Source organism: Oncorhynchus mykiss, chromosome 13 (assembly GCF_013265735.2).
Source record: "Oncorhynchus mykiss isolate Arlee chromosome 13, USDA_OmykA_1.1, whole genome shotgun sequence".
NCBI lineage: Eukaryota > Metazoa > Chordata > Actinopteri > Salmoniformes > Salmonidae > Oncorhynchus > Oncorhynchus mykiss.
This window is the reverse complement of record NC_048577.1, coordinates 6,828,515-6,853,303: the sequence shown is the minus strand read 5'-3', so window position 1 is coordinate 6,853,303 and position 24,789 is coordinate 6,828,515. Positions and strand designations below refer to the sequence as shown.

Genomic DNA, 24,789 nt, shown 5'->3' with positions numbered 1-24,789 from the left:
ACTCGCCATATTGAGCGGCAGCTACCCCCTTCTCGAATGTAGACCTTTTTTGGAAGTACTGGTGCTTTCAGGACAACTGGGGGGGAAACGAGGTTAAATAATGACGTTAGTGAACTTCAGGTCGGAGCTCTAGAAAGATACCCTAGTATCCGACTTGGATGGCTGTTCAAAACGATTTTCCAAATCGGAGCGAACGTATTTTGACATTATAACGGTTGCAGAGTTGTCTAATGGGGCAATAAATTGTAAATTATTGGACAATAGAGGATATTCGTCAAATCCAACGTCTCCTCTACCAAGATACTGGTGCAGCTAGCTAACGTTAGCTAGTAACAAAAAAAAAGCTACCTTTGGCTAGCAGCTACCTGCAGTAACCCTCATGTTTACTGTGCGCCATGCAAGCTTTAGTCGCACATTAGTCAACTCCCAAACTCACATTTAACGTTGAAAAGTCTTTGCTATTAATCGTTTGGGGAGAAAAGGTTGAGCTCCAGTAGGACTGTAAACTTCCGTTCCGTACTAAAACCGGAAGTGGCGTAATATTTGTGCTGCCATCAGGTAGGTGGCTAGCAACTCCGCGTTTTCCAAGTTATAATAAATATTTATATATGAGACGTGACTTGATACGTTGCTGATTTAAGGATTACTGCCCCTACTAGAATGCGAGATCATCTAAATAGCTAGAACTCTATGAAAAGGACAGAAACAGAGAGAGCAAGCTAACAGAAGTACTAGCATCGTTAGCATAGGTGGGTGGCTGTTTTGTTTGCTGCAGTACTGTTAACGTCAGAAGCTGGCCTTTATTGGTGAGTGCTGAAATAGTGGCAACATGTTCACAAAAATAAACCGTAATATTTCCGCCGTTATCATCATCATGTCATTGCTAATTGTAGCCTTCGGTCTTTTATGTCTGTAAACATCAGATCTGTAATAACGTTAAACATTATGCCTCTGCCTACCAGCTCTATGTTGTGAGTGACTTATCTCCTTTGTGTCACTAGTTATGTCCAGTGATTTGTCGACATTTACAAAGTTCGCATAGAAGATAGATGCGACAGTTGCCTGGAAACCCGACATTGAATTCCCTAGAATTCTACGTCCATCCGAAATGAGCGTTTGAATCATGAAAGTTTCCTCTCGCGACCTCCACAAGCGAGAATGTTGAATACAAATCTATTTTAAGGTAGGCCTACCGGTGGTCCGTGCAGTTGGTCCCTTTGGTGGTAGGAATGTGAGTCATATCGATAGGAAAACATCAACTTTTGCACAGACACCGGTAATTGTATTCAACATTCTGGCCTATAGCGGGGCGGCAGGTAGCCTAGCGTTTTACTAGTAACCGGAAGGTTTCAAGATCGAATCCCCGAGCTGACAAGGTAAACATCTATCGTTCTGCCCCTGAACAAGGCAGTTTACCCACTGTTCCTATGTCGTCATTGAAACTAATAATTTGTTCCTAACTGACTTGCCTAGTTAAATAAAATAGGGGCCGTGAGAGGAAACGTTCATTATTCAAAAGGTAATTTCTTGCTGACATAGAATTCTAACCAATTCAATGTTGGGTTTCCAGGCAAATGCGACAATTCCCTATTATGTTGCGTTTCCATTCAGCTATCTTGTCCAGGTAAAACAGCTGGACATAATGACTTCACACCTAAAACAAAAAAATACTTTCGCTAAAACCTACAGTGTGGAATAAAAATGAAGTGGTTTAAGCGTGCATTGTTTGTTGGGGTCTTTGTAAGTAAGCATTTCGCCTGTTGTATTCGGTGCTTGTGACTAATACGATTTGGTAATCATCGCTCTCGAAACATATGGCCCTTTCATTAGCGAGAAAACAATACTTGAAATAAAAAATATTTTGCACAGATTCATACAGAAATGGGTGCCTCCATCTGACGAAACTACACTTACACTACACTTCCCGAGTTACGCGTACAAGTGTTTGAAGCACGCTAGATACGCTTCGAACACACCGACCGTGACATTGCGCAAAATAGTATGCAGCATCATCTGGATATGTATGCAACCAAAGTTCAACATTCACCTTCTGCTGCCATTTCTGTCAAGCCGTCTACACTTACAGTTTGACGCATACGTTCAACGTATGCACCACACCGAACGCACTGCAACTGCCCTCCGCAACACGATGCTGCAAGGCAAACGCAACATTTCATTGTGCAGGTGTGTTCGAAACATAGCAAAATAGCACAGGTGGTCACCTCTGTTTTCTGTAAACAAACGCTGTAACATGGATATAATATGGCCACGTGGAACACTAACCTTATGAAGGTGTTGTTTTATAAGTTATTTATGTTTCCAAAACGGTACCTTAAGCTAGGCTCTTAACAAAACTCCCTCGTCAGAAGATACTATCACAAACAGGCGCAAAAACATTTGGCGTCTATGAATGGGGTAAGTGCAATGATGTATATAAACTCTGGATTGCTGATGATATGTATGGGCCATTGAGAGGCTTTGAAGCTGTTGGTCATCCATATTGGCACTCCCTAGTAGGAGCAGTTCTCCATAGGAATGAATGGCATTCTACAGTATTTCAATTACGTGTATTTTTGTTTTAGTGAGGACAATAACACTAGTAATCTACTTTAAGGAACATGTTTTTATATTTTTATATTTTAGGTCACATCATTTTAAAAGTATACATTAAAATGTCCGTAATGGAATTCATGTGTCAAAAACGATTGGAGCCTTTCTGTAGCTTCCGAAATATTATTTACAATGGTGGGAGAGTGTCAAGATGGCAACACGGTGGCTTCAACCCAGCGCCCTCTGTCATCTAGTGTGTGTGTAAAAATATATACGGTAGATCATTGGGTAACTTGCTCTCCTGTAGATCTTAAATAATTGGATGGGGAAACTTGCGAGGCAAAGCAATTCAGGTATTCTTGAAAGTTAGGAAAATCAGTCCTAAAAATAAATGTAATTTTTAGTTGAAAAAATTGATTTTGCAGGCAGTAGGCATTTTCAATTAAATGTGGAGTTTTATATATAGTTACCTTCAACATTATCCTGCTATAATTTCTTTGAAAAAAAACCCACTTTCAATCATCATGTCTTGTAGTAAAGAAAGTTTGGCAAAAGACAAATCTATCCATGTCGAAACAGATACAAATGTTGTTGATGTTTAGAAAAGTTCTCCTAGATCTGCAGTTTCCATTACACATGTCGCAATGATATTTTTTGCGACGTCGCTGGGTCAATGGAAACCTGCCTACTGTCGCCAAAACTTAACATTTCACTTCATTTGTGTGTGTGTGTGTGTGTGTGTGCATGCCATCACACCTACAGATAAAGCACCGTATATGGATCCTCACATCAGTGTTAAAGACGAACCCACTAGTGATGATGACGTTACACACAGCTGGTGCAACCCTGTCCAGCCCTCACAAATGGACTACAGTCATGAAGGTAAACTAGGATATATATATAACATGTTTTTTCCTACTTTAAAAGTGTTTTAAGAAGTGAGGCAGTGCCACTCCTCTCATATGTTCTGTTTCATTGGGTAGGATAGAGTAGAGAGGAAAGCGTTCTGAAATAGAAGTGGACCGCAGCCGTACACGGTGGTTGGAGGTTACTGCCTGAAAACATGCCATCATGTCAGATCTCACAACGGCTGGATGGGTGTTTAACATACCAGCTAACCACATCATGTGATGTATCAATTTGATGCCAGACTGACTAGTCGATGATGTGGCGCGAAACCATTGGTTGACGCTATGCAACGCCTGCGCATCTGTCGGTACGGAACACCACCAACGGTATATTTGTTCTGGAGCCAGCAGCTTAGACCACTAGACCACATGTTCCAGTTCCATGTAAAAGGACCCATGAGCACCAACATGTAAAGGTCATAGGAGAATGTCAAATCTGGTGTCAAATGAAAGCTGAGTCTATATTTTTGAGAAATTAAGGCATATACAGTTGAAGTCAGAAGTTTACATACACTTAGGTTGGAGTCATTAAAACTTTTCAATCACTCCACAAATGTCTTGTTAACAAACTGTAGTTTTTTGCAAGTTGGTTAGGACATCTACTTGTGCATGACACAAGTCATTTTTCCAACAATTGTTTACAGACAGATTATTTCACTTATAATTCACTGTATCACAATTCCAGTGGGTCAGATGTTTACATACACCAAGTTGACTGTGCCTTTAAACAGCTTGGAAAATTCCAGGAAATGATGTCATGGCTTTAGAAGCTTCTGATAAGCTAATTTATATAATTTGAGTCAATTTGAGGTGTACATGTGGATGTATTTCAAGGCCTACCTTCAAACTCAGTGCCTCTTTGCTTGACATCATGGGAAAATCAAAAGAAATCAGCCAAGACCGCAGGGGAAAAAATGGTAGACCTCCACAAGTCTGGTTCATCCTTGGGAGCAATTTCCAAACGCCTGAAGGTACCTCGTTCATCTGTACAAACAATATTACACAAGTATAAACACCATAGGACCATGCAGCCGTCACACTGCTCAGGAAGGAGATGCGTTCTGTCTCTTAGAGATGAACGTACTTTGGTGCGAAAAGTGCAAATCAATCCCAGAACAACAGCAAAGGACCTTGGGAAGATGCTGGAGGAAACCGGTATAAAGATATCTATATCCACAGTAAACGAGTCCTATATCGACAGAACCTGAAAGGCCGCTCAGCAAGGAAGAAGCCACTGTTCCAAAGCTGCCATAAAAAAAGCCAGACTACGGTTTGCAACTGCACATGGGGACAAAGATTGTAATTTTTGGAGAAATGTCCTCTGGTCTGATGAAACAAAAATGGCCATAAAGACCATCGTTATGTTTGCAGAAAAAGGTTGAGGCTTGCAAGCCAAAGAACACCATCCCAATTGTGAAGCACGGGGGTGGCAGCATCATGTTGTGGGGATGCTTTGCTGCAGGGGGGACTGGTGCACTTCACAAAATAGATGGCATCATGAGGGAGGAAAATTGTGGATATATCGAAGCAACAGCTCAAGACATCAGTCAGGAAGTTAAAGCTTGGTCACAAATGGGTCTTCCAAATGGACAATGACCCCAAGCATACTTCCAAAGTTGTGGCAAAATGGTTTAAGGACAACAAAGTCAAGGGATTGGAGTGGCCATCACAAAGCCCTGACCTCAATCCCATAGAACATTTGTGGGCAGAGCAAGGAGGCCTATAAACTTGACTCAGTTACACCAGCTCTGTCAGGAGGAATGGGCCAAAATTCACCCAACTTATTGCGGGAAGCTTGTGGAAGGCTACCCAGAACGTTTGACCCAAGTTAAACAATTTAAAGGCAATGCTAACAAATACTAATTGGGTGTATGTAAACTTCTGACACACTGGGAATGTGATGAAAGAAGTAAAAGCTGAAATAAATCATTCTCTCTACTATTATTCTGAAGTGGTGATCCTAACTCACCTAAAACAGGGAATTTTTACTAGGATTAAATGTCAGGAATTGTGAAACTGAGTTTTAATGTATTTGGCTAAGGGGTATGTAAATGTCCGACTTCAACTGTATACTTTCCCCAACCATTTTATATCCTTAATATTAGAAATAAGCAACGTTTTGATTTCTGCTCAAACCACAGAGGACTTTAGATGTATATCACCTGTTTTAGCGTGGATGTTGTCATTGAGGGCTTCCACCATTTTTTTAATTGGGTAAGAGAATATCATGTTACCATTGGTGTATTAAAGTCATGGTGATGGCCCCTTAATAATGAATTCAAGAGGGGAAGGGGAACAGTAACTGTATGATCAAACTTTATCTTGGTTCCATAAAAAAGCTGAGGGAGATTTTACTGAAATTCTGTTACCAAACTTTGGATCTGCACAGTTCTTCTAGTAAATGTGTTTTATAGTAACATTTTCAGTGTACATTGTTAAAATAGAGTGATATGGTTTGTTAAACTTTGATTTCAATGGTGTTTGTTAGGCATACATTTTAAAGTGGAAAAATCTGAGTCCGTGTCATTCCATTACCATGGAAATGCCATATTGTAACAAACCTAGCTAGTGTTGACAATAAGGCCAGTTAGGCACAATTCCCATAACTTGCCAAAAATTCCCAGATTTTCCAGAAATCTTAATTGGAGAATTCACAAATTCCCAGATTTTCCAGAAATCTTAATTGGAGAATTCACCGATTTCCTGCTTCTCTCCTGATCTTGGGATTCTTCCAACTGGGATTTTGCTATTAAGGGGATTTAGAAATGAACCTAATTCTATTCCCTCCCCAGGTGCTGTTGATAAGTCTGGGTTGGAACCAGATGACCTTCCAGGCCTCAGTGAGGCAAGAAAACCAACATTCAATGTGATTGTCAAAGAGGAGGAGGAAGATGAGGATGATGAGGAGGACATGGTTGACCGAGGTTGGGTTTGGGGAGAACATTATCAGTTTCATAGTAATGTCCGTAGCATTGTGTTAAAGGCCCAGTTGTGGTCAAAATTCAGCCTTTCTTTGTTTTGTGTCAGTTTCATCAGCTGTTCTATAAATATAACACTGTAAAAGTGTAATATATATATGACCAGTGTTATTTCTTGATAGTTGCTGATTGAAAATGCCATCTACACCAGGGGATGGGCAATTCCAGTCCTCGAGGGCCTGATTGGTGTCACAGTTTTGCCCCAGCTAACACACCAGACTCCAATAATCACCTAATCATGATTTTCAGTTTAGAATGCAGATTGATTAATCAGCTGTGTTTGCTAGGGATGGAGAAAAAGTGTGACACCAATCAGGCCCTCAAGGACTGGAGTTGCCCACCCCCTGATCTACATCTTCTAATCAGCAGATTTTGTATGGGTGGAGTTAATAGACCAATAACAGAGTCCCAAACCTCTCTACCAATAACAGATCGTTTTCAGGTGACAATTCCCTCCAATTCGGCCCCTCCCAGACAGAACTAGCAAGATTCTTGCATGAGATTTGTTTGTTGTTGCTACCAAGCTATTTTTGTTTATTTTTGACAACTTTAATTGGAAACTATTACAGTAAGGTACTTAATTGTTACCGAGAAATGATTTGATATTCAGTCAAAAACGGCTGCATTGGGCCTTTAATAGTATATGTCACGTACATTGTGTAATATGCCCGACATTGAGTGACTGCCCGCCCAATAACTACCTGTGTCTTGTCTCACTCACTCACACACACACACACACACACACATTTTTTGTTTACTCTAAACTAAAAAATTCTAGCCTGGTTAATCCAGACATTAACCAATGTTTTAACCAGGCTAAATCTATTCCCTTGTCTGTCTAGGTTCAGACACCAACTACACACCAAGTCCCGCTGTGGTAGTGAAGGTGGGAGAACCCAAAGCACCAAAGAATAAGAACACAGTAAAGAAACTCCACCAGTGCCCCGACTGCGGTAAAACCTTTGAGAGGCTGTCGCGTCTGAAGAGGCACGAGCCGTCACACTTGAGGAAGAGCAAGCACCCGTGCCCCGACTGCAACCAGTCTTTTGGCAACCTCTCAGTCCTGAAGAAACACAGGGCAACACACAAGAGCACCGAGAAGCCGACTCACCAGTGTCAACAGTGTGGCAAGACGTTTGAGAAGCTGTCGCGCCTCAGAAGGTAAGCCAGAACACCAAAGACCCATTTCTGTTCTGTAAAAAGTTCATGGACAATTAACTGTGTAGACCATAACAATAGTGTTCTAATCTAAGGCACCAGCCCGTACACCAGAGGAGAAAGAGGATGGACCACCCGTGTCCTAAATGTGGCAAGACCTTCAAGAAGTTATCCGGCCTGGTTCGGCACGAGCGAGGACACACCGGAGAGAAACCGTTCCCTTGCTCCCAGTGCGGGAAGAGCTTTGCCGACGACCGTCACCGGAAAGTGCACGAGCAGGCTCACCAAGGGAAGCTGGAGAGACCCCACCGCTGTGCTGACTGCGGGATCTGCTTCCCCAAACCATCCGAGCTTCGGCGGCACCAACGCGCTCACACGGGAGAGAAACCGCACCGCTGCCCTAACTGTGGGAAGGCCTATTCCCGGTCAGAGACTCTGAAGAGGCACCTTCTCATCCACACGGGGGAGAGACCTCACCTCTGCACTGATTGTGGGAAAAGCTTCATTGACTTGCAGCAGTTGAAATCTCACCAGCGGATTCACACTGGAGAGAAACCATTCCACTGCCCCGTGTGTGGGAAGGGTTTCTCACAGAGGGGTAACATGAGGGCACACCATCGGACTCACACAGGGGAGAAACTTCACCACTGTGCCGACTGCGGGGCCAGTCTCTCCACATCTTCTAGTTTAAAAGAGCATCAGCTCATTCACACAGGAGAGAGGCCCTTCCAGTGTCTGGTCTGTGGCAAACGCTTTCTGCACATCTGGAGACTCAGAAAACACCAGAAGACACACACACACACACACACACACACACACACACACACACACACACACACACACACACACACACCGGACTAAGACACACACCGGACTAACACACACAACGGACTAACACACACAACGGACTAACACATGCCGGACACACGCTGGATACACATAAGGAAGACGTCTCTGTGTGCTTTGAAAGAGCAGCAACTGTAGTGTTGTACTACTACTATTAATACTACTAATATGAATACGACTAATATTAATACTACTAATATTAATACTACTAATAGTTAATACTACTAATATTAATACTAGGATTGTGGGTTCAATTCCTGGGACCACCCATACGTGAATGTGTGCATGCATGACTGACTTTGGATAAAAGCATCTACTAAATGACTGTTATTATTAATGTCAGCAACCCAGAACCAACACAAATAATTTAATTAACTTTAATAGCTTGCAGTAGGGATCTGCTTGTGAGTATTAAAATGACATATGTGTATAGAGGAGGTGTACTACAAAGCAGGATCAATTAGTTATCCAGCTAACTTTGATAAGCAACCAGAAATATCTATTGATTTTTCTGACTAATTAATGCATTCAAAATGAGATATGCGTTGTTGGTTGAGTCAGCTATACAATGCCAATTCCAAGCTTCTCTTTCTAAAAACAAGAAAAGGTCATATCAGAGTATTTAGACAGGCTGACTCATTGAATGGTCTTTGTAGTTTAGCCCTCTGGTCTACGCCTCGTCCCATTTTAATCAACACTGAACAATGCTCTTTATACGTCTGACATAACTATTTTAATGGTACATTTAATAGGCTTGTGTTTTGTATGTGTGTGTGTGTGTGTGTGTGTGTGTGTGTGAGTACACGTTTTACTATACTTGTGAGTACCAGAAGTCCTCATGAATAGTCAACTAACTAAAATCCAGAGAAGGACTTTTTTTTTCAGTCTTCACTTGTAAAAAGGTTATTTTAGGCTTAGGGGTTAGGTTTACAGTTAGGGTTTAGGGGTTAGGAAAAAATAGGATTTTGAATGGGAATCAATTGTTGGTCCCCAAAAAGTCCTGCAATGAAGCCCATTATCTGTAGTCTAGGTAACGGACTCTCCAGCTAACATCCCACTCCTCGTCACTCCTCGTCACTCCCAAAGAGACTGGCCTTTCAGCCATAGAAATATGAATAGAAAGGTGTCAACATTCAAGTCAATGATGGCATAATGGGTGGCAGCCATTTTGAGTGTATCCATGCCAGGAAGTAAAAGCAGGAAGTGTACCCTTTAATCTGTGCTGTGATTTGTTGAGTGAACTAAACTGATGTTTAAAAAATATATATACATTCCATTGCATGAGCCACATCAGTTAGTATCATTTGAATGAGCATTTTACATTACCATGGCAACCCAGCATCAGCTGATAGAACATTTCCAAAATACCATGAACATTATTGCATCAATATTGTTCAATATGCACTGGATTTATGGCGGAGTTGCTCCTTGGCTGTTGGAAATAACATTCATATTTTCCATGACAACATGTGGAGCCTCAATTGGAATACAAAGTAAAAACAACATTTAGCTGTTAGCTAGGCAAGTTATTTTTAGGTTTGAAAATCTACACGGAGGTTTTTGTGGGTTGGAATTGAAGTAGGTATTTACTTCATTTAAATTCCAGTCAATTCAGTACACTGAAATGTCAATTCTCTTCAATACTTTTCAATGAGGGAAATGTGGAATTGGAATAGTTTACTTTCTGAATTGACTGGAATTGACCCCAACCCTGCACAAAAGCCCATATTTGTCCTCGAGGCTTCCACATCGTTTACTTTTTTTTCCCCCATTGAGGCCCCCATTATTAGCCAAATAATGGCCATTCTGCACAACAAAAACATTCAGACAGGCCCACCCATTGGGCTAATGATGGACTAGACCATCACTGTTGCCAATCGACCCTATATTATAGGCTACCCTTGCCTTGCCCCAGTCATTCTATAAGTATACAATGATATGTTGTATGGTAGGGTATACTTTATTCTGTAGACACTAGGAAATACTCTGACAGGTTACATTATGATTACAGTGTGCTGTATTCTAGTATATACTCTGATAGTTTACATTATTACTATTCTACTAGATTCTAGGATATAATCTGATACATTATGATTCTAGGATATACCCTGATAGGTTACATGATTCTACTGGATTCTAGGATATACTCTGATAGGTTACATGATTCTACTGGATTCTAGGATATACTCTGATAGGTTACATGATTCTACTGGATTCTAGGATATACCCTGATAGGTTACATGATTCTACTGGATTCTAGGATATACTCTGATAGTTTACTGCCAAGAAGGCCAGCACCCCGGAATCACCTCTTCACTGTTGACATTGAGACTGGTGTTTTGCGGGTACTATTTAATGAAGCTGCCAGTTGAGGACTTGTGAGGCGTCTGTTTCTCAAACTAGACATTCTAATGTACTTGTCTTCTTGCTCAGTTGTGCACCGGCGCCTCCCACTCCCCTTTCTATTCTGGTTAGAGCCAGTTTGCTCTGTTCTGTGAAGAGAGTAGTACACAGCGTTGTACGAGATCTTCAGTTTCTTGGCAATTTCTCGCATGGAATAGCCTTCATTTCTCAGAACAAGAATAGACTGACGAGTTTTAGAAGAAAGTTATTTTGTTTCTGGCCATTTTGAGCCTGTAATCGAACCCACAAATGCTGATGCTCCAGATACTCAACTAGTCTAAAGAAGGCCAGTTTAATTGCTTCTTTAATCAGAACAACCGTTTTCAGCTGTGCTAACATAATTGCAAAATGGTTTTTCTAATGATCAATTAGCCTTTTAAAATGATAAAGGTGGATTATCTAACACAATGTGCCATTGGAACACAGGAGTGATGGTTGCTGACACCTATGTAGATATTCAATTAAAAATATTCTGTTTTCAGTCATTTACAACATTAATAATGTCTGCACTGTATTTCTGATCAATTTGATGTTATTTTAAATGGACAAAAATGTATTGCCTTTCTTTCAAAAACAAGGACATTTCTAAGTGACCCCAAACTTTTGAACGGTAGTGTATATATTTAAATAAATCCTACAAACCCAATCAAGGAGTCAGAATATTGTTTCATTACAAATACAACCTGTGATACAACTGGAAACATAAAGAACAAGATCATTTCGGAGATGCTGTATCGACTTCATGGCTTCAAGGTTCACATTTCTGTTTTTGCCTCTACTATCACTACACAACTGCTTCATCTAATCAACTCAACATTAAGCCTTTGATTATTTGAATCAGGTTTGTTAATGTGCCAGGACACGTTCCCCAGGAGGACCTGGATTAGGAAACACTCACTGCTCTAGAGTCGTGTTAACCAAACTCGGTCCTGGGCATCCCAAGGGATGCACGTTTTGGTTTTGCCCGAGCACTACACAGCTGATTTAAAATAAAGCTTAATGTTAAGTTGATTGTTTGAATCAGCTGTGTTGTGCTGGGGGAAAAACCAAAAGGTGCTCCCCTCGGGTCCCCAGGACTGGGAAACACTACTCTAGACATTCACTTCTATTTTGGTTTGGTGTCAGTTTGTCCACAAGAGGGTGATGCAATACCAGAGAACAAGGGAGAATACGTTCTGGGATGAGATGGGATGGGATGAGATGAGATGAGATGGGATGAGATGGGATGGGATGGGATGGGATTAGATGGGATTAGATGGGATGAGATGGGATGGGATGGGATGGGATGAGATGGGATGGGATGGGGTGAGATGAGATGGGATGGGATGCTGATAACTGAAGCGCTGTGCTAGCAGGCTTCATTATATTCCAGTCGGCTGGCTGCACATAGATTCCTGGTGTCCAAAAATGTACCCTTCGATGGTAAGAACCCTTTTAAAGGAAAACTGAGCATGCTGTTACTTCGTGGGTAAATTGTAGGGCCTGTGGTGTTTTGGTTGTTACTTCGTAGTAAATTATAGGGCCTGTGGTGTTTTGGCTGTTACTTCGTGGTAAATTATAGGGCCTGTGGTGTTTTGGCTGTTACTTCGTGGTAAATTATAGGGCCTGTGGTGTTTTGGTTGTTACTTCGTGGTAAATTATAGGGCCTGTGGTGTTTTGGTTGTTACTTCGTGGTAAATTATAGGGCCTGTGGGTGTTTTGGTTGTTACTTCGTGGGTAAATTATAGGGCCTGTGGGTGTTTTGGTTGTTACTTCGTGGGTAAATTGTAGGGCCTGTGGGTGTTTTGGTTGTTACTTCGTGGTAAATTATAGGGCCTGTGGTGTTTTGGCTGTTACTTCGTGGTAAATTATAGGGCCTGTGGTGTTTTGGCTGTTACTTCGTGGTAAATTATAGGGCCTGTGGTGTTTTGGCTGTTACTTCGTGGTAAATTATAGGGCCTGTGGTGTTTTGGCTGTTACTTCGTGGTAAATTATAGGGCCTGTGGTGTTTTGGCTGTTACTTCGTGGTAAATTATAGGGCTTGTGGTGTTTTGGTTGTTACTTCGTGGGTAAATTATAGGGCCTGTGGTGTTTTGTTTGTTACTTCGTGGTAAATTATAGGGCCTGTGGGTGTTTTGGTTGTTACTTCGTGGGTAAATTATAGGGCCTGTGGGTGTTTTGGTTGTTACTTCGTGGGTAAATTGTAGGGCCTGTGGGTGTTTTGGTTGTTACTTCGTGGTAAATTATAGGGCCTGTGGTGTTTTGGCTGTTACTTCGTGGTAAATTATAGGGCCTGTGGTGTTTTGGCTGTTACTTCGTGGTAAATTATAGGGCCTGTGGTGTTTTGGCTGTTACTTCGTGGTAAATTATAGGGCCTGTGGTGTTTTGGTTGTTACTTCGTGGTAAATTATAGGGCCTGTGGTGTTTTGGCTGTTACTTCGTGGTAAATTATAGGGCTTGTGGTGTTTTGGTTGTTACTTCGTGGGTAAATTATAGGGCCTGTGGTGTTTTGGTTGTTACTTCGTGGTAAATTATAGGGCCTGTGGTGTTTTGGTTGTTATTTCGTGGGTAAATTATAGGGCCTGTGGTGTTTTGGTTGTTACTTCGTGGTAAATTATAGGGCCTGTGGTGTTTTGGTTGTTACTTCGTGGTAAATTATAGGGCCTGTGGGTGTTTTGGTTGTTACTTAGTGGGTAAATTATAGGGCCTGTGGTGTTTTGGTTGTTACTTCGTGGGTAAATTATAGGGCCTGTGGAGTTTTGGTTGTTACTTCGTGGGTAAATTATAGGGCCTGTGGTGTTTTGGTTGTTACTTTGTGGTAAATTATAGGGCCTGTGGTGTTTTGGTTGTTACTTCGTGGGTAAATTATAGGGCCTGTGGTATTTTGGTTGTTACTTTGTGGGTAAATTATAGGGCCTGTGGTGTTTTGGTTGTTACTTTGTGGGTAAATTATAGGGCCTGTGGTGTTTTGGTTGTTACTTCGTGGGTAAATTATAGGGCCTGTGGGTGTTTTGGCTGTTACTTTGTGGGTAAATTATAGGGCCTGTGGTGTTTTGGTTGTTACTTCGTGGGTCAATTATAGGGCCTGTGGTGTTTTGGTTGTTACTTCGTGGGTAAATTATAGGGCCTGTGGTGTTTTGGCTGTTACTTCGTGGGTAAATTATAGGGCCTGTGGTGTTTTGGCTGTTACTTCGTGAGTAAATTATAGGGCCTGTGGTGTTTTGGTTGTTACTTCGTGGGTAAATTATAGGGCCTGTGGTGTTTTGGCTGTTACTTCGTGGGTAAATTATAGGGCCTGTGGTGTTTTGGTTGTTACTTCGTGGGTAAATTATAGGGCCTGTGGTGTTTTGGTTGTTACTTCGTGGTAAATTATAGGGCCTGTGGTGTTTTGGTTGTTACTTCGTGGGTAAATTATAGGGCCTGTGGTGTTTTGGTTGTTACTTCGTGGGTAAATTATTGGGCCTGTGGTGTTTTGGTTGTTACTTCGTGGGTAAATTATAGGGCCTGTGGGTGTTTTGGCTGTTACTTCGTGGGTAAATTATAGGGCCTGTGGTGTTTTGGTTGTTACTTCGTGGGTAAATTATAGGGCCTGTGGTGTTTTGGTTGTTACTTCGTGGGTAAATTATAGGGCCGGTGGTGTTTTGGTTGTTACTTTGTGGGTAAATTATAGGGCCTGTGGTGTTTTGGCTGTTACTTCGTGGGTAAATTATAGGGCCTGTGGTGTTTTGGCTGTTACTTCGTGGGTAAATTATAGGGCCTGTGGTGTTTTGGTTGTTACTTCGTGGGTAAATTATAGGGCCTGTGGTGTTTTGGCTGTTACTTCGTGGGTAAATTATAGGGCCTGTGGTGTTTTGGTTGTTACTTCGTGGGTAAATTATAGGGCCTGTGGTGTTTTGGTTGTTACTTCGTGGGTAAATTATAGGGCCTGTGGTGTTTTGGTTGTTACTTCGTGGGTAAATTATAGGGCCTGTGGGTGTTTTGGTTGTTACTTCGTGGGTAAATTATAGGGCCTGTGGTGTTTTGGTTGTTACTTCGTGGGTAAATTATAGGGCCTGTGGTGTTTTGGTTGACCTGTATTTTAACTTTTTTATTTTGAGCTTTTTCCAGAAATGTGAATTAGACCATATTGTCTGAGGATGGGTCTGGACCATCTGACATAAAAAAAAGAAAAGGGGACAGTTTGATGAAAAGCTTGAAATAAAAGTACAAATCTAGGTCATGTGACATGATTAACTAAAACACAGGGCCCTCCTACGTTCATATTCCAACAAAGGGAAGTGGGAGATTGACTCCATCCAAGTAACGGAACGTCTTTATGATAACATGCATGATGAAATGATGCAACATGTCACGTTTGTGTTTATAAGCCTACATATCTAGGTTATAATCTTGCTATGAATTCATAACGTTGTAATAGCTGCTAGCACTTAACTCATAACTCATCCATAACGTTGTAATAGCTATAGCTGCTAGCACTTAACTCATAACTCATCCATAACGTTGTAATAGCTATAGCTGCTAGCACTTAACTCATAACTCATCCATAACGTTGTAATAGCTATAGCTGCTAGCACTTAGCCCACACACATTTGTCACTGCTTACATATCGGTGTCTAAGCCTGTAATAAAACGTTATGAGTTGCTTCTGACAGGAAACAGAAGCGAATTCTTATGTGAGTGGAAATTGAGTATAAAAAAACAATGTAGTCACTGGTGAGATTGAATATAAGTCTGATGGTCCGCTGCTGGATAGATAATAATACATTTTAAAAGGAGTGAATTTCCCCTTTTTAAAGGACAAGTTCACCTTTTCATCACCCAAATATGTCATTTTTAGAAATGGCAATGCTCTCGGTATAGTGCTGGGGGTCTTTAGGTGCTGTAGGCCTATACATGAAATGGTGTCATTCTTAACTTTATCTACAAGGTTCTATTCCATGTTGTACTTGACTTGAGCGATACTTCCCCGTGTAGCCCGCATACTTCCCTGTGTAGCCCGCGCAGTGTTGCCACTTCAAAAACAACATATTTGGGTGTTTTAAGAGCATTTGTTTTTTTTTTTTTATATCTGTGTCCCCTACAACTGCAGAATGAGCATGAGGACGTATATTGCTGATGGGGTACATTTCTCATAACCAAGTAAAAAATCTAGAAAAAATCTAGAAAAAAGTTGGACATTTATTTTTTTGCTGAGTTTATCAGATGAGTAATGCAAGATACGGAAACATTATTAAAGTGGCTAGTGTTTAATTTCCTTGAAGTGGCCAGTGATTTCTAATCTATGTCTACAGGCAGCAGCTGGAGTTGGCTGTTTAACAGTCAGTGGCATAGTATAGAATACAATACAGTATATACATATGAGATGGGTGATGCAATATGTAAACACAATAAAAATTTACTAAGATACCGTAGAATAATATAGAGTGTAGTTTATACATATGAGATGATAAGATATGGAAACATTATTAAAGTGGCTAGCGTGGCATTTCTAAAAGTGGCCAGTGATTTCTAATCTATGTGCTAGTGATGGCTGTTTAGCAGTCTGATGGCATTGAGATAGAAGCTGTTTTTTTGAGTCTCTCGGTCACAGCTTTGATGCACCTGTACTGATCTCACCTTCTGGATGATAGCGGGGTGAACAGGCAGTGGCTCGGGTGGTTGATGCCCTTAAAGATATCTTTGTCCTTCCTATGGCATCGGGTGCTGTAGGTGTCCAGGAAGGCGGGAAGTTTGCCCCCGGTCATGCGTCGGGCAGACCGCACCACCCTCTGGAGAGCTTTGCGGTTGTGGGCGGTGCAGTTGCCATACCAGGCGGTGATACAGCTCGACAGGATGCTCTCAATTGTGCATCTCTAAAAGTTTGTAAGGGTTTTAGGTGTTATGCCACATTTCTTTAGCCTCCTGAGGTTGAAGAGGCGGTGTTGCGCCTTCTTCACCATGCTGTCTGTGTGGGTGGACCATTTCAGTTTGTCAGTAAGGTGTACGCCAAGGAGCTTAAAACTTTCCACCTCCTCCACCGCTGTCCTGTCGATGTGGATAGAGGGCTGCTCCCTCTGCTGTTTCCTGAAGCCCACGATCATTTCCTTAGTTTTGTTGACATTGAGTGAGAGGTTATTTTCCTGGCACCACACTCCCAGAGCCCTTACCTCCTCCCTGTAGGCTGTCTCATCGTTGTCGGTAATCAAGCCTACTACTGTTGCGTCATCTCCAAACTTGAATTGACCTGTCTGATTATAATATAATTAATTACATCATGACTTTACTCTACTGTATTCATTTACATCTAATATTCGTTCAATTATTTTAGGCTGACTCTCTTTTTCTTTCTTCCTCTCTTTCTCTCTCGCTCTGTCATTCCTCCCTTACAGCGTCACATGCCCTCCTCCTCCACCTCTTCCCCATCATCACACATTACAGTGTAATGTCTTGCTGAACCACCAGGGGGCACTAGAGACAAGGATAAGTGTTTTCTTTCAAATGGTACCAAGAATATGCATATCCTTGCTTCAGGGCCTGAGCTACTGGCAGTTAGATTTGGGGATGTCATTTTAGGCAAACATTTTTAAAAAAGGGGCGAATCCTTAATTAACATTCTAGGAACCCGATGCAGTTCTTTAGCTGTGCCATCAGAGACTCTGGGTTCGCGCCCAGGCTCTGTCGTAACCGGCCGCGACCAGGAGGTCCGTGGGGCGACGCACAATTGGCCTAGCGTCGTCCGGGTTAGGGAGGGCTTGGTCGGTAGGGATGTCCTTGTCTCATCGCGCACCAGCGACTCCTGTGGCGGGCCGGGCGCAGTGTGCGCTAACCAAGGTTGCCAGGTACACAGTGTTTCCTCCGACACATTGATGCGGCTGGCTTCCGGGTTGGATGCGCGCTGTGTTAAGAAGCAGTGCGGCTTGGTTGGGTTGTGTATCGGAGGACGCATGGCTTTCAACCTTCATCTCTCCCGAGCCCGTACGGGAGTTGTAGCGATGAGACAAGATAGTAGCTACTACAACAATTGGACACCACGAAATTGGGGAGAAAAAGGGGTAACATTTTTAAAAAATAAAATAAAAAAACGTTCTTTGTATTTTTTTTGTACCATCATCTTTGAAATGCAAGAGACCATAATATATTATTCCAGCCCTTGTACAATTTAGATTTTGGCCACTAGATGGGAGCAGTGTATGTGCAAAGTTTTAGACTGAACCAATGAACCATTGCATTTCTGTTCAAAATGTTGTATCAAGACTGCCCAAATGTGCCTAATTAGTTTATTAATAACTTTTCATGTTCAAAATTGTGCACTCTCCTCAAACATTAGCATGGCATTATTTCACTGTAACAGCTACTGTAAATTGGGCAGTGCAGTTAGATTAACAAGAATTTAAGCTTTCTGCCAATATCATGTCCTGGGAAATGTTCTTGCTACTTACAACCTCATGCTAATCGCATGAGACTACGTTAGCTAAACCGTCCCGTGGAAGGGACTCCAATGTAACGGCGTTCTTCGTTTGTTGAAAGAGAGGCGGACCAAAGCGCAGCGTGGTGGTTGTTCATTGTATTTATTGACGACACTATACATGAACAAACTAACGGAAAAAAACAAGAAACGTGAGAACTCAAAACAGCCCTGTCTGGTGCAAACACAAAACAGGAACAATCACCCACAAACACACAGTGAAACCCAGGCTACCTAAATATGGTTCCCAATCAGAGACAATGACGAACACCTGCCTCTGATTGAGAACCATATCAGGCCGAACATAGAACTAGACCAAAACATAGAAAAACAAACATAGACTGCCCACCCAACTCACGCCCTGACCATACTAAATAAATACAAAAACAAAGGAAATAGAGGTCAGAACGTGACAGTACCCCCCCCCAAAGGTGCGGACTCCGGCCGCAAAACCTTGACCTATAGGGGAGGGTCTGGGTGGGCGTCTGTCCGCGGTGGCGGCTCTGGCGCGGGACGCGGACCCCACTTCGCCATTGTCTCAGTCCGCCTTATTGTCCGCCTCCGTGGCTTACTCACCATGCCCACCCCTCTCAATGACCCCACTGGACAGAGGGGCTGCTTGGGACAGAGGGGCAGCTTCTCGGGACAGAGGGACAGCTGCTCGGGACAGAGGGACAGCTGCTCGGGACAGAGGGACAGCTGCTCGGGACAGAGGGACAGCTGCTCGGGACAGAGGGACAGCTGCTCGGGACAGAGGGACAGCTGCTCGGGACGGAGGGACAGCTGCTCGGGGCGGAGGGACAGCTGCTCCGGGCGGAGGGGCTCTAGCGGCCCCTGGCTGACTGGCGGCACTGGCGGCCCCTGGCTGACTGGCGGCCCCTGGCTGACTGGCGGCGCTGGCGGCCCCTGGTTGACTGGCGGCGCTGGCGCTGGGCTGACTGGCGGCACTGGCGGCCCCTGGCTGACTGGCGGCACTGGCGGCCCCTGGCTGACGGGCGGCATTGGCGGCTCCTGGCTGACGGGCGGCATTGGCGGCTCCTGGCAGACGGGCGGCACTGGCGGCGCTGGGCAGACGGGAGGCACTGGCGGCGCTGGGCAGACGGGCGGCACTGGCGGCGCTGGGCAGACGGGCGGCACTGGCGGCGCTGGGCAGACGGGCGGCGCTGGCGGCGCCGGGCAGACGGGCGGCGCTGGCGGCGCCGGGCAGACGGGCGGCGCTGGCGGCGCTGGGCAGACGGGCGGCGCTGGCGGCGCTGGGCAGACGGGCGGCGCTGGGCAGACGGGAAGCTCCGGCAGAGGCGCCGGGCAGACGGGAAGCTCCGGCAGAGGCGCCGGACAGGCGGGAGGCTCCGGCAGAGGCGCCGGACAGGCGGGAGGCTCCGGCAGAGGCGCCGGACAGGCGGGAGGCTCCGGCAGAGGCGCCGGACAGGCGGGAGGCTCCGGCAGAGGCGCCGGACAGGCGGGAGGCTCCGGCAGCGGCGCCGGACAGGCGGGAGGCTCCGGCAGAGGCGCCGGACAGGCGGGAGGCTCCGGCAGAGGCGCCGGACAGGCGGGAGGCTCCGGCAGAGGCGCCGGACAGGCGGGAGGCTCCGGCAGAGGCGCCGGACAGGCGGGAGGCTCCGGCAGAGGCGCCGGACAGGCGGGAGGCTCCGGCAGAGCTGGAGAGGAGGAAGGCTCTGGACGGATGGGCCGGAGAGACAGCCTGGTACGGGGAGCTGCCACCGGAGGGCTGGGGTGTGGAGGTGGTGACGGATAGACCGGGCCGTGCAGGCGCACTGGAGCTCTTGAGCACCGAGCCTGCCCAACCTTACCCGGTTGAATGGTCCCGGTCGCCCTGCCAGTGCGGCGAGGTGGAATAGCCCGCACTGGGCTATGCAGGCGAACCGGGGACACCGTGCGCAAGGCTGGTGCCATGTAAGCCGGCCCAAGGAGACGCACTGGAGACCAGATGCGTAGAGCCGGCTTCATGGCACTTGGCTCGATGCCCACTCTAGCCCGGCCGATACGCGGAGCTGGAATGTACCGCACCGGGCTGTGCACCCGCACTGGGGACACCGTGCGCTCCACAGCATAACACGGTGCCTGCCCGGTCTCTCTAGCCCCCCGGTAACCACAGGAAGTTGGCTCAGGTCTCCTACCTGGCGTAGCCATACTCCCTGTTAGCCCCCCCCCAAGAAATTTTTGGGGCTGACTCCCGGGCTTCCATCCACGACGCCGCGCTGCCTCCTCGTACCAGCGCCTCTCCGCTTTCGCCGCCTCCCGTTCTTCCTTGGGGCGGCGATATTCTCCTGGCTGAGCCCAAGGTCCTTTACCGTCTAATTCGTCCTCCCATGTCCATACCTCCTCGCGCTGCTCCTGCTGCTGCTTTCTCCTTTGCCCATTACCACACCGCTTGGTCCTGTTGTGGTGGGTGATTCTGTAACGGCGTTCTTCGTTTGTTGAAAGAGAGGCGGACCAAAGCGCAGCGTGGTGGTTGTTCATTGTATTTATTGACGACACTATACATGAACAAACTAACGGAAAAAAACAAGAAACGTGAGAACTCAAAACAGCCCTGTCTGGTGCAAACACAAAACAGGAACAATCACCCACAAACACACAGTGAAACCCAGGCTACCTAAATATGGTTCCCAATCAGAGACAATGACGAACACCTGCCTCTGATTGAGAACCATATCAGGCCGAACATAGAACTAGACCAAAACATAGAAAAACAAACATAGACTGCCCACCCAACTCACGCCCTGACCATACTAAATAAATACAAAAACAAAGGAAATAGAGGTCAGAACGTGACATCCAATCCCGAATAAGTTTTTAATAAATTCCCTGGTTTTCTCGTAATCCCTATTGGAGTATTCCCAGTATCAGGAGAGAATACGCAGGAAATCCGGAATCCTCTGGAGAACCAGGGAATTTATTGACATTTCACAGAATTTTGCAACCCTACTCCTACATCCAGACAGGCAGGCAGACAATTATTAACATGTTTTCTTCTTATCTCAAATAAATCCCACAAAGCCACAAAAGGAATCAGAATATTATTTAATTACAATTACAACCTTTGATTCAACTGGAAACATAAAGAACTAAATATTATCAGATGTTGAATCGACTTCATCGCTAGATAAGGATGGTTCTCACATCTATTTTGGTTTGGTGTCGGTTTGTCCACAAGAGGGCGACGCACTACAAGAGAATGAACTATAGGGTGGTTGTGATGGGCTGGACTGCTGAAAACTAAAGTGTGGGCTCTACGATCAGGTTTCATTATTTTCCAGTCGTCTGGCTGCGTCTGGAGTGGCAGGAAATGGACCCATCTAAGGTAAGACAATAGTTTGAAGTAAAACTGAGTGTGCTGTTATTTCGTGGATAAATATTAGTGGTAAACGTCACTGGTAAAGGTTGGCGATACAGTAAAGTAGGCTACATTGTATCCATATTTCTCTTACAGCAACACGGGATGTTTTAGATTGACTCGATCAAAGTAACAGGGGAAAAGTACTTTACACGACGGAACAACATGTGATGTAATAGTTAATAGGTCTACATTAAAATGTCTAGGTTATAATCTAGCTATGTTCATAACGCAGTAATATCCGATTAATTTATAGGTAGTACTTTCACGTCATTCGAAGGAGTGAAGAAATCTGAAATAATTTATGATCTACATTGTAAACTTTTGCGATTTCAATCACATACCATCTCAATCAAGAGACGTTGTCAAGAGACATAGTGATCTCAACAATGACTGTCTCATCCATTAAGTTCCATTACACGGCTAGACCCTAACCTAGTTTGATATCAAGCAGTTACAGTGCCATGTGTGTGGATGCGGTGGCTTTCCAATGTGGTAATCAATAGAAAAGACTGCAGACACTGTGTGTGTGTGTGTGTGTGTGTGTGTAGGAGGTAGCTGCCTCTGAGAAGGAAAGGACACCAGCAGGGGAGGAGAGTGAAGAGCTGTCCAGCGAACTCCCCAGCACCTCTTCTGGAATGTGAGTGAACATAGAGTATATTATCTACCTGGTACAGTCAGGGCCACCTCTCAGAGTGGATATGAGTGGACATAGAGTATATTATCTATTATCTACCTGGTACAGCCAGGGACACCCCTCAGAGTGGATATGAGTGGACATAGAGTATATTATCTATTATCTACCTGGTACAGTCAGGGTCACCCCTCAGAGTGGATATGAGTGGACAGAGAGTATATTATCTACCTGGTACAGCCAGGGTCACCTCTCAGAGTGGATATGAGTGAACATAGAGTATATTATCTACCTGGTACAGTCAGGGACACCTCTCAGAGTGGATATGAGTGGACATAGAGTATATTATCTATTATCTACCTGGTACAGTCAGGGTCACCCCTCAGAGTGGATATGAGTGGACAGAGAGTATATTATCTATTATCTACCTGGTACAGCCAGGGACACCCCTCAGAGTGGATATGAGTGGACATAGAGTATATTATCTATTATCTACCTGGTACAGTCAGGGTCACCCCTCAGAGTGGATATGAGTGGACAGAGAGTATATTATCTACCTGGTACAGCCAGGGTCACCTCTCAGAGTGGATATGAGTGAACATAGAGTATATTATCTACCTGGTACAGTCAGGAACACCTCTCAGAGTGGATATGAGTGGACATAGAGTATATTATCTATTATCTACCTGGTACAGTCAGGGTCACCCCTCAGAGTGGATATGAGTGGACAGAGAGTATATTATCTACCTGGTACAGTCAGGGTCACCTCTCAGAGTGGATATGAGTGGACATAGAGTATATTATCTATTATCTACCTGGTACAGTCAGGGTCTCCTCTCAGAGTGGATATGAGTGAACATAGAGTATATTATCTACCTGGTACAGTCAGGGACACCTCTCAGAGTGGATATGAGTGGACATAGAGTATATTATCTACCTGGTACAGTCAGGAACACCTCTCAGAGTGGATATGAGTGGACATAGAGTATATTATCTATTATCTACCTGGTACAGCCAGGGTCACCCCTCAGAGTGGATATGAGTGGACATAGAGTATATTATCTATTATCTACCTGGTACAGTCAGGGTCACCCCTCAGAGTGGATATGAGTGAACATAGAGTATATTATCTACCTGGTACAGTCAGGGTCACCTCTCAGAGTGGATATGAGTGGACATATAGTATATTATCTACCTGGTACAGTCAGGGACACCTCTCAGAGTGGATATGAGTGGACAGAGAGTATATTATCTATTATCTACCTGGTACAGTCAGGGTCACCTCTCAGAGTGGATATGAGTGGACAGAGAGTATATTATCTATTATCTACCTGGTACAGTCAGGGTCACCTCTCAGAGTGGATATGAGTGGACATATAGTATATTATCTACCTGGTACAGCCAGGGACACCTCTCAGAGTGGATATGAGTGGACATATAGTATATTATCTACCTGGTACAGTCAGGGACACCTCTCAGAGTGGATATGAGTGAACATAGAGTATATTATCTACCTGGTACAGTCAGGGACACCTCTCAGAGTGGATATGAGTGGACATAGAGTATATTATCTATTATCTACCTGGTACAGCCAGGGTCACCCCTCAGAGTGGATATGAGTGGACATATAGTATATTATCTACCTGGTACAGTCAGGGACACCCCTCAGAGTGGATATGAGTGGACATAGAGTATATTATCTACCTGGTACAGCCAGGGTCACCTCTCAGAGTGGATATGAGTGGACATAGAGTATATTATCTATTCTCTACCTGGTACAGCCAGGGTCACCTCTTAGAGTGGATATGAGTGGACATAGAGTATATTATCTACCTGGTACAGTCAGGGTCACCTCTCAGAGTGGATATGAGTGGACATAGAGTATATCTACCTGGTACAGCCAGGGACACCTCTCAGAGTGGATATGAGTGGACATAGAGTATATTATCTACCTGGTACAGCCAGGGTCACCTCTCAGAGTGGATATGAGTGGACATAGAGTATATTATCTATTATCTACCTGGTACAGCCAGGGTCACCTCTTAGAGTGGATATGAGTGGACATATAGTATATTATCTACCTGGTACAGCCAGGGACACCTCTCAGAGTGGATATGAGTGGACATAGAGTATATTATCTATTATCTACCTGGTACAGCCAGGGTCACCTCTTAGAGTGGATATGAGTGGACATAGAGTATATTATCTATTATCTACCTGGTACAGCCAGGGTCACCTCTCAGAGTGGACATAGAGTATATTATCTATTATCTACCTGGTACAGCCAGGGTCACCTCTTAGAGTGGATATGAGTGGACATAGAGTATATTATCTACCTGGTACAGCCAGGGTCACCTCTCAGAGTGGATATGAGTGGACATATAGTATATTATCTACCTGGTACAGTCAGGGTCACCTCTCAGAGTGGATATGAGTGGACATATAGTATATTATCTACCTGGTACAGTCAGGGTCACCTCTCAGAGTGGATATGAGTGAACATAGAGTATATTATCTACCTGGTACAGTCA

The 24,789-nt window shown here is 44.3% G+C and overlaps 2 protein-coding genes across 8 annotated transcripts in view; both read left to right on the top strand.

Annotated features, from left to right (window-relative positions):
* On the top strand, positions 1 to 10,833 carry LOC110494877 (zinc finger protein 501). Of its 6 annotated transcripts, none has more exons than XR_005035427.1 (6): positions 566 to 806; positions 3,313 to 3,432; positions 6,251 to 6,382; positions 7,279 to 7,597; positions 7,690 to 10,555; positions 10,676 to 10,833. XR_005035427.1 is itself a non-coding variant. In XM_036940057.1 (5 exons), exons 2-5 carry the CDS (start codon positions 3,327 to 3,329, stop codon positions 8,453 to 8,455), a joined length of 1,323 nt encoding a protein of 440 aa, XP_036795952.1. In that variant the 5' UTR covers positions 1 to 558; positions 3,313 to 3,326; the 3' UTR covers positions 8,456 to 10,833. The 6 variants fall into 6 exon arrangements, 4 of the variants coding, with proteins under 4 accessions (XP_036795952.1, XP_036795951.1, XP_021425881.2 ...); XR_005035426.1 differs by having other exon boundaries at positions 7,690 to 10,595; positions 10,716 to 10,759; XM_036940057.1 differs by lacking the exon at positions 566 to 806 and adding an exon at positions 1 to 558 and having other exon boundaries at positions 7,690 to 10,833.
* A 10,656-nt stretch (positions 10,834 to 21,489) lies between these two features.
* LOC110510388 overlaps positions 21,490 to 24,789 on the top strand; it is a 51,809-nt gene continuing 48,509 nt past the window's right edge. For both annotated transcript variants that reach the window (XM_036940055.1, XM_036940054.1), the window contains exons 1-2: positions 21,490 to 21,591; positions 22,176 to 22,264. In XM_036940055.1, the coding sequence (XP_036795950.1) occupies positions 21,577 to 21,591; positions 22,176 to 22,264 (104 nt within the window). In that variant the 5' untranslated portion in view covers positions 21,490 to 21,576. The remainder of the gene's footprint in view (positions 21,592 to 22,175; positions 22,265 to 24,789) is intronic.